Genomic DNA, 15,994 nt, shown 5'->3' with positions numbered 1-15,994 from the left:
AATTTATATATGTACATATATACGTATTATTTTTACTAATAATAATAATATAGATGTAACGATTAAGGAAATAATCCATTATAATCAAATGTATGTATTTATTAGAACAAAAATATTAAATATATAAATAACAATGTCTTGGTTCATTTTAACTAAAATTTACCATAGCTTAAACATAAACAAAGTTACATTGTACATATGTATATACATATGTGTGTAGTTACATTCAGTGGCGGACTGGCCATACAAGCGAACATGCCCAATGGCATGTGGGCCCCACTATCTGTTAGAAAATATGGGCCCTCAGTAAAATTAAATAACTTTTTAACTATTTCACGTGTGTAAAAATTTAAACGATATTGCAACTTTGGGACCTAAAGTTTGGGTATTTCAACAAAACAAATTTCTTACGATATACACAAATAACTAATACCTGCTTTAACAGCCCAGGGATCGGTTAACTTTTTTTATTAGGCTCGAAATGTAAGTTTCAACATTTGCGTGGGCCCTTTTGCCGGGCCCATTTCCAACGTCAATATTATGTATATACCAATACCTATGTAACAACTATTTACTGAAATAAAAATGGGAATAAACAAATTTTCGTGAATAATATAAACTGAATTGCTTAAAACAATTTTGATAGGACGACTCATCATCAACCAGCGATTTAAATTTACTTCATACTTTCAAAATAACATTTGATTATACTTCGATGATATAGTAAGATTTAAATACACAATTTTAAACAGTTTCCGAATATAAAATCTATTCCTAATCTAGACACATCCATGTAAATAGAAATATAGGATAGGGGCCCCCTCCCCAAAATCCCGATTTTCGATTAACATTAATTGAAAATATTATGCATTTTTTTCAAGGACGTAATTTGGGGGGGCCATAGAGGGGCACTCGCCTAAATTAAGGAATAGTGTGAATTTAGAAAATATTATGAATTTAATGATTAATGAGATACTATGGATCTATAAATGCTACGTTTATTTCTTATGTATATTACTTTTGGGTAACTAATAAAATAATCGCTGCTATGTGCTTTGAAAAAAAACAAAACAAAACTTTATCTAATGTTATTACGTACATATAGATAAAGTGAAAAGACAGTCGGTAGAAATTAAGTTAATTGATAGTTTTTTGGTGACTCAGTTTGATGGTCGATTAATGTTGACCATGTAAAGATTTGTGGAAAAAATTTTCGCCTGCGGCGCTTTTTTCTCTTTTTATTACATAATATTTTTTTATAATTACTTTTTCAAAAATAAGCTTATTTTTTTCATATTTTATAGCTCAATAAGGTAAAAAGTAAAAGCCGCTTTTATGCCGCATTCTATCTACCTAGGACAAGGTTTAAAACGAAATATACAATGTAATTTATGGGTCTATTTTGCTTTTGCCATTTTTCTTGTACCTAAATTTCTTTGTTCCCATTTTTGAAAATTTTATTTGTTTTTTCCCTTTTTTGAAAATTTTGTTAAATGGGGGGGGGGAGACAAATTTTATTAACCCTGGGTGGGCCCCCTTTGACTCCTGGCATGTACAGATTTCAGTCCCAGTCCGCCACTGGTTACATTGGCTGTTGCCAATTTATCAACCGGTTTGTGGGAACTAGTAATTACCTATTGGGGAAGATCATCGTTCTGCCCGTATAAAACAAGTATTTGTGTGATAAAAATTTGACTGTATAGGTAGGCCAGTGTGCTTGGCAGTTAAACACGACTGCGACTTTTAAAATAAGCAAGTTTAAGTTGATTTAAAATATATTTACCACAAAGTTTGACAATATATTTTTTAATTTACCAGTGGTGAAAGTTTAGGGAGTTTTATGCTTCTTTTTTTATAAATAACCTTCTCTTTTGAATTTATACTCGTAATATTTATATCCTTTTATGCTTAACATAATCTATTTCATGCTGAAGATGGCCATAAATGCCACTCAGTGTTTTATTTTTATTTATTTAATCTTTAATTATACCAGGAAGGCCTAACAGGTAACCCCAATGCGCCTTCCTGGTCACAAAAATTGTACAGTTGATACAAATATTATTAGTATTATACAAAGTACATAAATACATATAAATTAATATCCACAGAAATATCTATGGTCAAATTTGTAAATTTGTAGCATTATAAACAATTCAGAGAAATTCAGTATATACATATCAATTAGCATTTACAGCGATATTTTATGGTCAAATTTGTAAATTTGCAGCATTTTATACAAATTCGAAATTCGACATCGTTGAAAACTCGAAATTTTGTGAGAAAATGGGTAAGGTTGCCAATTTTTTAGAACCGTTTCAATGAAAATCAGATAAATTGGCAAACTCTGATAGGAAACGATCGACCTGGAGCCGCAAATCCAAGGTCTGGACAGTAGAAACCAATGGGGTTTGAAACCGTGACCACTCTGTTTAAAGCATTATATGCTAACCACTAGTCTATTCTGCTGGTTTTTACTTAAATGAAATGAGAAGAAAATTATATATTACAATGCTCCAAAAATGTTATTATATTATTATATGTACATACATATGTATATATACATATAATTCCATATGTGTAAAGGGATCAGATAAAAAGATTTAGGCTTAGAAATTATAATATACATACTTCCTAATTAAGATACATATTAATTATCAACTATGTAGGTACTAAAAAAAATAATTTGCTTTTAAAAACAAAGAAGAAATTTTGAAATTTGATGATCTCTTTTGATATATTATATGAAATTGAATATTTTTCTAAAATGATAAAATAGCGCCTCGGAAGAAAATTTTAATCACGTTTCATTGATCATACAATTATATGTCATGGTTTGTCTTATTCTTCACAAATAATGAAATCAATATATGTATGTATTAAATGGGTCTACCTCACGGGACAGAAAGTGAAACGCCCGAAAACGCAAATATCGGAAGGCAAAGATCGAAAATCGAAAGATCTTAAGTCGAAAGATCAAAAAAAGGGTATCTTCCCCCGTCGTACATACTCACTTAATTTGCGCGAGTAGGATACAACAGGGACAAGAGGAACAAGCTTTTCCTCCCGTATTCTGCGCGCGCACATTAAACAAGGCTGTATGACAAAAAGTGAGATAATTTCACCGCATGCCACTCATATATATTATATATACATTACCGTTTACCATGCACCCTTTTTTTTTTTGATCTTTCGACTTAAGATCTTTCGATTTTCGATCTTTGCCTTCCGATATTTGCGTTTTTGGGCGTTTCACTTTCGGGCCCGTGAGGGAGACCGGTATTAAATGTAGTTAGGTTTTGGGAAATTATCACACAATTAAATATTGCATCGTGTTTGCAAAAGTGTTTTAGTTCCAGTTTTAATGAATTTTAGAATTATATTTGAATTTTTTGACCGCGCTTGTTAAAATGAGTTTCAAGTATTCATTGAGATTGAGTCAACCCTGATTACTTCACTTATACTAATATAGCCTTAATAAACGTAATTTTCGATAACTTCCTCCAAAATAAAATGTTCTTGGAAGGATTCCTCCACAGTGCGATGCTGGTCAGACAGGTGAATCTTGCTCAAGTGCACACACATGTGCATTTATGTACATACATAGGATTCTAAAGGAACGTTTAATATGCGGCACGCGGCCATCTTGCCGCGTCGAAACCGATAAATTGTCACTATCGATCCAGCACTCGATCAGATCGACCGGAGGCCTTTAAAAGTGGTCGTCACAATCAGCTCGACCACCATTCGGGCCACGTCTACGTCGAGGAGTACTCCTCGGATCCTCGTGATCCACCAACAACTTGCGCAAACTATGATGGCGGCATTCACCCCCACAATGGCGTGTTTGCCCTTATAATTCGCACACGCTTGGCGAAGGCAAGGTTCGGAGTATTACCCGGAGACTAAAATCAGTACGAATGTCCAAAGATAATGTTGAACCATCCGCGAATAGAGGGTGAACGAGTGGTTGAACGCTCGCATAGAAGAACCACCCCCTCCTATATCCTTATTATGTTCCTGCTCCAAATGGACCTCCCAGAAGAAAGTGAAAATTCGTCAGTTTTTCCCGCTCAATCGTGATAAGTTTCCGTGCTGTGTGTGTGTGTGTGTGTGTGTGTTAAAACATTATCAAAACATTTATATTTCAATAAGTATAATTTTATAAACAATTCGTCAAGATGATGTCCTTTAAGCAATGGTCTGCTATGTTGTGTTTGCACATCTCGTACCTTTTGCTAGGTGCGAGTATTTTCTATCATATAGAAAGTCCTCTTGAAATGGAAAAGCGGGCTGAAGAGAGAAGAGAACGATTCGAAATTATAAGTAAGAACTACATATTTTCTATAAATTTAGATCGAATGTCAAAGTTCTAAGTGTTTGTTGTGTTATACTTACCACTATCTCGCTTTTACGTAATAATAAAATGTTATTTGTATCAAAACAAATGTCTCAAGATGCAATTTTCCTCATATATAATATTACAATCGATGATGCTATCAAATTCACTAATTTTGATAAAATAACATATTTGCGTGGGTGGGCGCCTTGAGAGACACAATTCGTTTCGTTTTTTTTTCTGAACTACTGTAATAAATACGTTACTTGAATTCAAACATATTTTAATTCTGACTACCCAGAAGTCTTCCATTGTATACGTTAAACTTAAATTAATCTACATACATACATGTATTTAAACAACATATTTATCATTTACATATATCTCAGTTATATATATCTTAAATATTAAAAAAAAACTGAAACTGTATATATATATTTTTTTTTATTTTTTAATGCTTTTTATTATTACGAAATTATGTTCACAATACATCTTATATCTATTTTAATAGCTACTGATGTACTGATCATTTTCTAGTTTACAATTTATTTTAATTTGGTTAGTAATCATAGTATTATATTATTCTAATGTTAATGTACAGTATAATAAGAAAAAGAGCTCAAAAACCTATTTACAATCCTTATAAATGCTCATAATACATCTAATACATAATATTAATTAAAGACTATCTCTAAAGTAACTGAAAATACATAGGTACATAGATATGTGAAAAAAGTAAAATTCACTTAAAAAACTTTTGATTCATTAAATTCACTGCACGTATATATGTATTCCAAAAAACTTTTTCAAGATTAACCTTCCATTTTCAGTGCAATTGTTAGTGGTGTTTCCAAATTGAGTCTGACCTCAGGACCCCAAAACTGTAAAGATGGACGCGGTTTTTTATCCTCCAATTTTTTTTTAAGTTTTATAATATTATAATATTTTTTTCCTTGCGTGTAGGACGTTGACACTGAGAACAACCTACACCCATATCCAAAATAATCATTAACCACATTTTTAGCCGAACACGTATTCGCTGACCTCATAAATATGTATCACAGCATCCTAAATTATAATACGTTCATATGTACATATGTATATACATATATATATTCGTAATGTTTCGTAACAGTAAAGATAATATATGTATTATAATATATGTATTATAATATCCATTATACTCATTTAAATTAAACGAATTTTGCAAAAAAAAAAATCAAAAGGAAGTCGTGATAAAAAATTATCAAAATAATCTTATCCATAACCAAATGTTTGAATAAATTGAACAGTCGTATAGGTAATGGTTTTTTTTCGTTTGCTTTTAAAAGTATTTAAAAAAAACTCCTATCTTTTATACATACCTATTTAATACAACAGGAACTATGATAAATCGTTAAGAGCTGCGTAATGGATAGCCCATATCGCAAACGTCAAAATATATTATTAAAATCAGAAAATGGCAATGTTTTCCACGTGCACTGATCCTCGATCAAGGACTATCATTTTCGACGTCTGATTTTGACACATTATCGAGTCATAATATCCCAAATAACCGTTGAATAAATAGCGTTTTGACCATCGAACAAATTAGCGCGCGTTATGACGATACAATAAAGAAGCGTGATTGTAAAATTACCGTTTTGCTCGACACGTCGTTAAGACGTGTACACGAAACGAATTATGCTTAAATTTGGTCCAAAATGTGTCAAATAAGATCGATAATATGTGTACTTAATTTCAAACCTTCAATTTAATTTAAATATACACCAAAAACCTCAACTTGAAAGAGGTTCTTCAAGAGCTTTTATAACGAATCATTTTCATTTTAAAAAATGCGTATAAAAAATTAAACCCTACTTAAAATGCTATTAGTTTTCTATAAGTATTTATATGTACTAAGAACATTTATATATTTTTTATTAAAATATGATCCGTAAATGAGTTTTAAATGTGAATCCATTTTTCTATGTTCTCCGAAATGCCAAGTTGTTTTCAAATGCATTTTCAAAAAAAAAAAAAAATAAACAATTAATAATAACAAAAGAATTACACAATAAAATGTAATCAAGAATTATACATATAAATTATACTTGATTATATTATACATATAAATTATACAAGAATTATACAATAAATACATGTTAATTTTAAATTCGAGGCTGCAGAAAAATGGCGTTTTCTTATTTTGTCGGGGCGTTTAACTTTAGATAACACGTAGTAAGAAAAATATGCATATTTTAACATTAAAGCTGTCACATTTAAAGTCATTCAATGTATGAAGTCAAAAACTAACTCATAAAAAAATTAGTCAAATAGCCTGAGAAATTATTGCTCATCAATTTAAAATAAACACGAATAGATATTGTATACATTATTTATTTTGTAACAAAATCAACATTGTTTATTCTATTTAGAATTTTAATCGATAATTGATGTTATTTATTGCGCAATAATTTAAAAATATGTACGATATCCTCAATGTATCAAACTTTAACATTTAAATTTATCATTGAAGAATTCTTACGTCGCGAGTATTCTTTGGGTACATTATAAACGCGTATAAAAAAATAAATTGTTAGAATCTGAGATTGATTTATTGGTATTCTATTAAAGAAATCAAAAGTCAGATTCTCCTAAACCTGTTTCTTCTTTGGTAAGCATTTTTTTACTATATAAATATTTTCACTATGTATTGAAATACACATGAAAAGATATGTGTAATGAACTTTAATAGCGCACCGTATTATCGTGCTTGATTTTTAATAGTCATCGGGGTGAATGGTTTATAATTGCAAAATATTCCAAACAAAGACTTTGCATACTAAAACATTTAAAAACAAATAGACTAACGCCATTCGGCACATTGAATCGGTTTCCAAAATTAACGAAAAGTTTTACATTTTACATCTAATTTGTATTATTTTTATGTTTCTAAATTTGCTACATACATTAACAGTAAAATATTTAACAACTCCAGAAATAACAATATAACAATAGTTTACTACAAATACTACGGTAGAACAATCACATTAGGTTAAAGGGGTATTTTCGTTATCGTATTATATACGCTTTGATTCAACATATATAGATATAGTAAGTTGCGGAAAGATAAACTGAATAAGTAAAATAATAAAATACTAAACATAAAGTAATCGAATTTTTATTTATATTATCTTCAAACAAAATCCCACTTTCAACTAATCTTTCTAACGGGTGTGCTTATTTCGAAATTTAGAAATCTGTACCGTCGCGTCCCTTCACAAACCTCACCCCCTGGACTGTTTTAGGTAATATTTTATCCTTGTACTTATTGACATATTTTTGAAGTGATCGATAACGATGATTCCTATATTCGAAGAAATGTCATGAGAATTAATAATGACATGAAGATACGCCTCTCATAGTTCACGTATACGTCCCGTGCCGTATTTTTGAGTGTGTGTTCTCACCGCAAGAGCGCAGACACACAGAGAGGCACTCGGCACGTGTTTTTTTAGATAGTTTTGCACATGTAAAAAACGCTAGCACGCATATTTTATGTATGCTAAATCGCCCTGGCCTGAAATCCTTGTATTGACATAGGTTTGACAGTGATTCCCATATTTGAAGAAATAAATGAGAAACTAATCGAAAAAACTCCTTGAAGACGTACTTTTTCACCACAGGAGGACAATAACGTGCCCGTGCCATTCGATCCAGTGTGTTTGCGCCATAATTGTACACATTTTAATTTCTACATATAAAAGATTGAATCAATATTTATTTTTCAACATTCCATTACAAACTATTAATTAATCAGGTTAAAATTTGCATGCACAGTAAACAAATATAGTGTGTATTAAATATACATAAATTTAATTTTTGATTTATTGAATTCATCTGACTGTATTTCAATTCATCGATCCATTTTAAAATTTGAATAAAACAATATACAAATATGTATATATGTACATATGTATATTTCAAATATTATGAGATTTCCGCAGAATTGAATGCATTCGCCGTGTTTTTTTGTTCACATCACGACATAATATTTACAATTTGCACATTTACTTACGGTATATTTGTTTACAATAATCACATTTATACGCATTAATTTACTGTGCAATTTTCTATAACAATATTATAATAAGCCCTCATGTGTGCATACATTTGTTCGCTTAAATTTATATTCGTATATACAGGCGTGTCGATAAAGACATCATTCATTGTTTAAATACTTTTTATCGGTATTTTTGCATTTAATATTTCATAGATGCATTATATAATATTGCACACGTACATATGTATATGGGTGTCCCGATTGGGAGACCTCGCATTGAGGTCGCATTTGAACGAAAATTCTACACACAATCGAAATGTTTATTTGTTAAGGGTATTGTTATTTGTGCGATATTTCCATACTGTGGTCAATTGACATTGGAACCGGAATCCTTCGGTCTAATCAATTTGATGAAAGGCAAACTTAGGATATTTGCAAACTGTGAAATAATTGACAATAGCAACACGCGACGTGACGCTATTTATTTTAATTTTCTTTGTGTGTCGGTAGATTATATCATATTATTGAGAAAGTTATAAGATAAAATTATTATCGAAGAGATAATCTGAATCTTTTACGCGTGCATAGCATGAAATTTGATTCGTTTCAGTTCATTGTTTTAATACAGTGGGACACGGTTTGAAGATGATATTAAATTCTCAGATCAATATTGGATAAGTTGTGATAATAGAAGTATTGCCTCTCGATCTTATATTTTCGATTGTAATCGATTGATAAATTTCGGCTGTATTGATGTCAAAAATTGTAGACTTGTTATGACATACATATGTATAAACTAAAGTTCATCGTTCAAAAACTTTCTTACACACATACGAAAATATAAGATTTGCAAACTGCATATGTATATTCCAAATGCTTTATTTAAAAAATCTATAACTCACGTTAGCTATGGTGGAAAACTCTGTTTTTCTAATTTATACTATATATTATACATACACATGTTTATAATATTTAATCGGATTATCTTTGCCCAAAGCCGAGCCCGAAAATAAACGCATCATCTCAATATCTTTTATAGTCTTATTATATTATATTTGTGACTTTGAGTGTAAAACTCTTTAAAGTTGAAAGCAATTTCCTTCTTTGAGAACCTAATATGTTTTCATGTTTTTATTATGTCGTTGCTTCAATATCCTTTCAATAGGACTCTATACATTATTTAAATTGGAATATGTTGTTTCTATTTTGCATACTACTATTAGAATTATCCAAAGAAACAGTATTTTGAATGATTATCGAGTTAACTAGATGTCAATTAGCGTATTATGTATGATCATATGTTTACGTGCTAGCAATAAGAACACTGTCAAATTAAATTTATGGCTCATACATCACATAATTTGCATTACGGTATGGAAAAGCCTGAGATTGTATCAACGGATGATTCGATTGAACGTGTTGTGTCACTCTTGGATGCGTTCGGAAAATCAATGCGTTTTATTTTCAATTTGCACGTGATGTTTTTCCTTCGTCAATGATTTCTTCTGTTACAGAACTGGTCCATAAAAACTATGGCAACGACGATCCTAATCCATCTGAAGCTCAAACTGATTTACTGGATAAAATGTCAACGTATTGTACTCGCACGATGACTAATACTTCCGAGAGTGAAGAACCAGCACCTGTTTGGGACTTTTATCATTCATTTTTCTTCTCCTATACAGTCGTCAGTACTATAGGTATAAATTGATTCAAAATTAACGATCTCGATTGTATGTACATACAATACGTTTTATGTAGTACATATGTATATATAATTTTTCTCCATACTAAAATGCTAAATGTAATAATCTTCATTTTCAGGTTATGGGAACTTAGCTCCTACAAATACTTTGGGAAGAATTTTGATGATATTTTACGGATTGTTTGGTATTCCTATAAACGGTATACTTTTTGCCAATCTTGGTGAATTCTTTGGAAATACGGTACTAGTTTGTTTTCATTATTTTCGAAAATCTTATCTTAAAAAATATTCTCAGAAGGAAATAATAATTCGGGTATTTGTAAATGATCTAATTTTTGATCAAATTAATCTCCGAGACAATATATCAATATATATGTATATAATCAACGATGAAATATTATAGATAGTCGTTCATTATAAAGATAAATAAAATATACATAACTTCTAGACATTTTTTTGTTAATAAATTGTTTCCAAGGCAGTACTTACACATACATATGTATGTACGAATAAACAGCTTTGATAATGATCGACAATCTAAATCTTGAAATATTGAGATTTATAGTATACGCGATTACAGCAGATATAATTAATTGAGTACTCATATTTAATTGTTTTTGTTTTTGTTTGTAGTTCAGAGGACTTTATACAAAATACAAATCGAAGAATCCATCGTCTGGATCTAATATTGATTATCAATTTCGTCGCTTCGGGTTGTTAGGACAGATCACTCTGTATTTACTTCCTGGATTTTTATTCTTTATATTTATGCCAGCTTGCCTTTTTGTCGTATTTGAAGGATGGGATTACGCTTTAGCTGTTTATTATGCATTTGTGACATTGACTACTATAGGGTTTGGAGACTATGTCGCTGGTAATTGATCAATCCTAGTAAAATAAATATTACAAATTAAAGAATCAAAAAAAGATTACATAATATGTATGGTTTTAGGTATAACTGACATGGGTTATGGTGTATATTTTACGATTTACAAAATATTTTTGATATTTTGGATAACATTCGGATTGGGATACCTAGTAATGGTAATAGGATTTATAACACAAGGCTTGAAATCAAAGAAAATGAAACATTTAGAGCACATGTTGGCTCAGAACATAAAAGAAACCCAATCAAAAATCTGGAACGGTGTCACTAAAGATGTGAGCTATTTGAGAAAAATGTTGAACGAAGTTTATATGATGCGTTTCAAGGTATTAATCGTAGTTTTAAATGATATGATACGTTTTCATTGATGAATTATTATTATCCTTTTGATTATTCCAGCCGGTTTATCACGATGAAGTGCCTCCTCCTCGTATTCATAGGAGCTCCAGTTGTCCCTCGTTCACTCTAGAAAAGGAAGATAGTGAATCATCTCCTAGGACGGCTAGAAGACGTGCAAATTCCGATGCATTCTCTCCTCGATTCCCAGAATTGCAAAGGATTCAATCAGAGACCGATTTACTAGCAATAGATCGTCATAGAACTTTTGAAACGTCGGCACTGATGCAACCAGCAGAACTGTTAGCCAAAGTTGTAGATGCTTTAGGGCAAACTCTGCAGAACGACAATAGATTATATGAAGACGAAGGTGTTCACGGCTTCAGCGATGAAGAAATATTGGCTAGTGAAAGAACTGGATCTATCTGGAGCATGGGGGGTGAGAGATTATATGCAGTTCCTCCAAAGAAACCGAGAGGTAGGGCTGCCAGTGAAATAAGAGTACCGAGATTCAGTCCGGACAACTTGTATAACAACAACCAACTCACTTGGACGAGTTCAGATTCTACAAACAGAATAAAGATGTTGAAATCACGTCGATTAGGAAAATTGTCCGTTCCGAACGTTAAACTTTCAATGCCGAATGAACCTGAAGTTCCCAACAATGCTGGACAGGCTAAATCGTTCATCCAAAGGTTAAATCCATTCAAAAGTCAACAAATCAAACCTTCAATTGAAGTAAATAGCAAAAAAGTTGGTGAGAAAGAAATGTCGCCTGCAGAATACTTGAAGAAGACTGCAAGAGGAAGAGTCAGCTATGCCCCAACTTCTGAATTAAGATTTAAGAATAAGACCGGAACTGGAAGACAAAGTAACGCATCTTTACCACCCGACACGGACTTTTTAGAACAAACAACCCTTGCCGATTTGATACGAGCTCTAACGGTTCTACATTCGTCAACTTCAGATATTCCCAAACGAAAATTGGGAACAGCAAGTTTGACTCCTCCTCGGATACCTTCAACTCTTGATTTGTTTCCCCCCGGGTCCAGCACACCTAGATTGGGTGGTCAAAGACGATTTTCAGTCAATCCTGCAGGTTCAACTCCGTCTTCCGAACGTAAATCCTCCACTCCAATACTTCCTCCGGCTGCAGCTCGTCGTCGTTATTCTTTACATCCTGCTTCAAGTGTCACCCCGAGTTTTACTCCTTCTCTATCTCCGTTGGTTTCAAGAGGATCTAACAGTAAAAGAAGAGATCTTTTGACACCTCCACCTCCATATACGACTAATTCGGACAATGAGTTACCAAACACAGGTCTCCTAAATAGAAGAAGGTTGCCGACAAATTCTAGCAGACGTTTCTCATTGTTGAACACACCAAGTCCACGTTTTCGTAGATTGCTCCTCCCGACAAGTATAATAGAAGGCCAAGCAACTGGATCACGTAGTCGTACTAGACATGAAAGCCTGACAGAAATTAAAATAGATGACTTTGATTCTAAATAAAATTTAGTCTGTGTGATGGCAAGCTTTCAAAGAACCAGTGCTTAGTGTTAAGATTTTTGTTGAATTGCCATTTTTTAAACCCAATAAATAGTAATTACTCGAAAGTGATAAATTAGTCAATTAGAATAATAAATGTAATGTGTAATAGATGTCACTAAAAAACATATTATGTACATATCAATAGGCACTAAACCAGTGATTGATAATCTGTTTTGAGATTAAATCAATATTTGTAATTTATTATTATTCTAGTATTATTTTATGATTCATATTTTATTAAATAAATGCGCCTTATTAATACTTGCATTTTAATATTTTGTAGATATTTATTTATTTATTAAAGGGGGAAAATTAAAAGAATTTTGACTTTGTGATAAATGTGTTCATGTTATTGATAAAATATCATATATAATATGTATTGAACATCACAAAATTAACATCGTGGTTAATGTAAGATTACATCATAAATATTATACACTAAAAGTATTTTATTTAAAGTCTTTCAATTTAATTATTCTTCAATTGATACGACCAATTGAAATTGAGGAATCGATTGCTAATATTGCTCATCTTTTATACTGTACATATATATATAAAAACATACATTCAATATGTATGTATGTATAATATGTCAATCAAAAATATAATAATTCATATAGCGATGATAAAATGATACATATGAAAATAATACAATAGCAATGAGCGATGAGCTTATTCGAGTATATTATAAGGAATACATAAATAATTGTTATTTGTAATTATTTTATAATAGTATATACATAAGGAATAAATGCCGGTCAGTATTTATTTATTTTTTTGTATTAATACTGCCCATGTCTTTTATTTACATAAATAATACATTTGTATAAACACACTTTTACTAAAACTTCAGCGGAAGCGTTTAGTAAAATTTACTAGATAGTTCTAGCAGTTAACTGGATATGTGCAAAATATTCACAAGCCACTTTGAATTTTCATGTTCAAGGTGTCCAATCACTATGATTCATGTCTCATTTACCCCGGTAGGGGGCACTACAGTCACTTTTGAATCATCAATGTTTGGCGTCAAAGGAGTGTATGCACTATCAAAATCTTTATCAAATTCTTCCTTAATTGTCGTAAATATTGATATCAAATTGTTTATCCCTATCATATAGCCATCTTCGTGATTTCCAACAGTCCATTTGGAATTGTGGTCGATGGCAATGTCTTTTGGCAGTATTACTGTTTTGGCGAAGTCTATAAGCCACACTGAAGCAGATCTCCTATCATGGACGAACAACAGTGAACTTCCGATAACTTCATGATTCTGAAAGAATTTAGATTCTTCCAGTGTTTCTTTTATTTCTTTTAAGCGCGATATGTAACTTTCCTAAAAATAAGAATAAAATCAACATGATATTTTTATATGCGATCATACATACATATATTTGATTAAATTTTATATAATATTAAACTACTCACAGCAACGTTAGGAGATCCTTTTAAAAAATCTCTGAAGGCTTCTACAATTTGATCCACTGATTTTGTCGTTTTGAAATCTTTGGAACTTGTTCCGTCTGATTTTTTGATGCCCTCTATCCGAAAGCCCAATGTTGCCGTCGACGATATGGTCTCTCTCCACACCATATATCTTGGTTTAGTGACTCCTTTTAGGCGGTGTTCCTCGTCAGTTGGAGCTGATGGATCAATTTGAATCATCTTTTCATACATATCCTGAAATTCATAATAAATTCAAATAAATACAAATGAACATTATTTATACTGGGCCCTAAAAGAAGGCAAAACAATTTCGTTGTAATGTATTCAAAAATCTGAATATATTTGAATAATATATGGATATTATAATATTAAAGATATGTAACTACAAATTGAATTATTTTAATACCTCCATTAAGAAAATTCACATCATCATACCTTTCTTAATTTTGGTTTTTCTTTTGCTTTCGCTAATTCTTCTTCTAAATATGTCCTCACTCCAATTTTACAATCCATTACACATGGTGAATCAAAATCTCCAAGTAAATCTTGCAATTGAAGATATGTAGCTGTGGTATATTATGGTTAAGTAAATAAAGTGCATGTTGACATTTTATTTGAAATTCATTCAAAAGGTAAGATTAATTTTTAGATTTTATAAAATTTGACAAAAATTAAATTGTTATCCAATCAAAAAATGGGTCTGCTCTAGATTATAGTCGATCGTTTGCTAGCAGTTTTAAAATATGAGATCGATTGCTTGCAAGTAATTATTTATGCAATTACTAGTTAGGTAGTTCAATCACAAGTAATTATTTTTATTTTTATTTTATATAGGTAAAAACCCATTTCAGTATTATGCCCAACTAGTGCTAAATATAATTACTAGTGATCGAACTTATCTGTATAAATTATTTGCTAGCAATCGATCTCATTTTTTAAACCTGCTAGCAAATGATCGACTATACTCTAGAGTGGACCGTCAAAAAATATATTATATGTATAATATTTAAGAACAAGATTATATTTCTTTGATTTAAAAATATTGCTTTTTATAAATATGTGGTAGCATATTTATATAACAATTAAATAGAAAATAACTGAATAGAAAGGATACATTCTCCATCGTCACTCGTGATATGTCCTTTATACTCCGGAACAAATGGCCTCAAGGCGTCTGTCATAAGCACCTTTAAAAAGCAAAAGAAAGTATTGTACATTTCATTAGCATTACACTGCTATTGCCTTAAAATTATACTAATAGCTTGATCTCAAATGGGAATACAAATTAAAGCATACCTGAAAGCATGTTTCTTCTTTCGGGCAAAGCTTTTTCAGTATCGTTCCCTGGTCAGGTCCAGCTTTGAAATTTCCCTGATGACCAGCTAACTGCACCCACGGATACCTTTGCTTTTTGTAAGTTTGAAAGAATGGCGTCCATTGAACGATGTTACGAAGCTTTCGCCAACCAGAATTCTGAAATATCATAAATAAAATTATTAATATTGGAAATGCATATTGGAAAAACTTCCTCAAGTATTTTATTACAATAATATAAACGTAAATCAACACATGAAAGAATGTTCTAAAATCAGAATGGGTAAAATTGTTACAGGTGTGGTAAATTATTCGATACATAATGCATAACTTTGAATACGGTATGAACAACGGTTGACGACAGAAATTTAAAAATCTACC

General features: G+C 31.2%; 3 protein-coding genes across 4 annotated transcripts in view; 1 reads left to right on the top strand and 2 right to left on the bottom strand.

The window, feature by feature from the left end:
- The window catches only part of LOC143916129 (uncharacterized), a 305,722-nt gene that overhangs the window by 66,533 nt on the left and 223,195 nt on the right, over nucleotides 1–15,994 (bottom strand). The gene's annotated exons all lie outside the window — the stretch shown is intronic.
- Nucleotides 3,671–13,267, top strand: Ork1 (open rectifier K[+] channel 1). The gene is made up of 6 exons (XM_077437036.1): nucleotides 3,671–4,323; nucleotides 9,896–10,081; nucleotides 10,206–10,327; nucleotides 10,720–10,960; nucleotides 11,039–11,298; nucleotides 11,372–13,267. The coding sequence occupies exons 1-6, from the start codon at nucleotides 4,179–4,181 to the stop codon at nucleotides 12,815–12,817; spliced, it is 2,400 nt and encodes a 799-aa protein (XP_077293162.1). The 5' UTR covers nucleotides 3,671–4,178; the 3' UTR covers nucleotides 12,818–13,267.
- The window catches only part of IP3K2 (Inositol 1,4,5-triphosphate kinase 2), a 94,231-nt gene continuing 91,414 nt past the window's right edge, over nucleotides 13,178–15,994 (bottom strand). For both annotated transcript variants that reach the window (XM_077437047.1, XM_077437048.1), the window contains 5 exons: nucleotides 15,596–15,772; nucleotides 15,414–15,486; nucleotides 14,735–14,865; nucleotides 14,282–14,533; nucleotides 13,178–14,189 (listed from right to left, as the gene is read on the bottom strand). In XM_077437047.1, coding sequence (XP_077293173.1) covers nucleotides 13,821–14,189; nucleotides 14,282–14,533; nucleotides 14,735–14,865; nucleotides 15,414–15,486; nucleotides 15,596–15,772 — 1,002 coding nt within the window. In that variant the 3' untranslated portion in view covers nucleotides 13,178–13,820. The remainder of the gene's footprint in view (nucleotides 14,190–14,281; nucleotides 14,534–14,734; nucleotides 14,866–15,413; nucleotides 15,487–15,595; nucleotides 15,773–15,994) is intronic.

Source organism: Arctopsyche grandis, chromosome 8 (assembly GCF_051622035.1).
Source record: "Arctopsyche grandis isolate Sample6627 chromosome 8, ASM5162203v2, whole genome shotgun sequence".
In the NCBI taxonomy this organism is placed as follows: Eukaryota; Metazoa; Arthropoda; class Insecta; order Trichoptera; family Hydropsychidae; genus Arctopsyche; species Arctopsyche grandis.
This window is presented reverse-complemented; position numbering and strand designations above follow the sequence as displayed.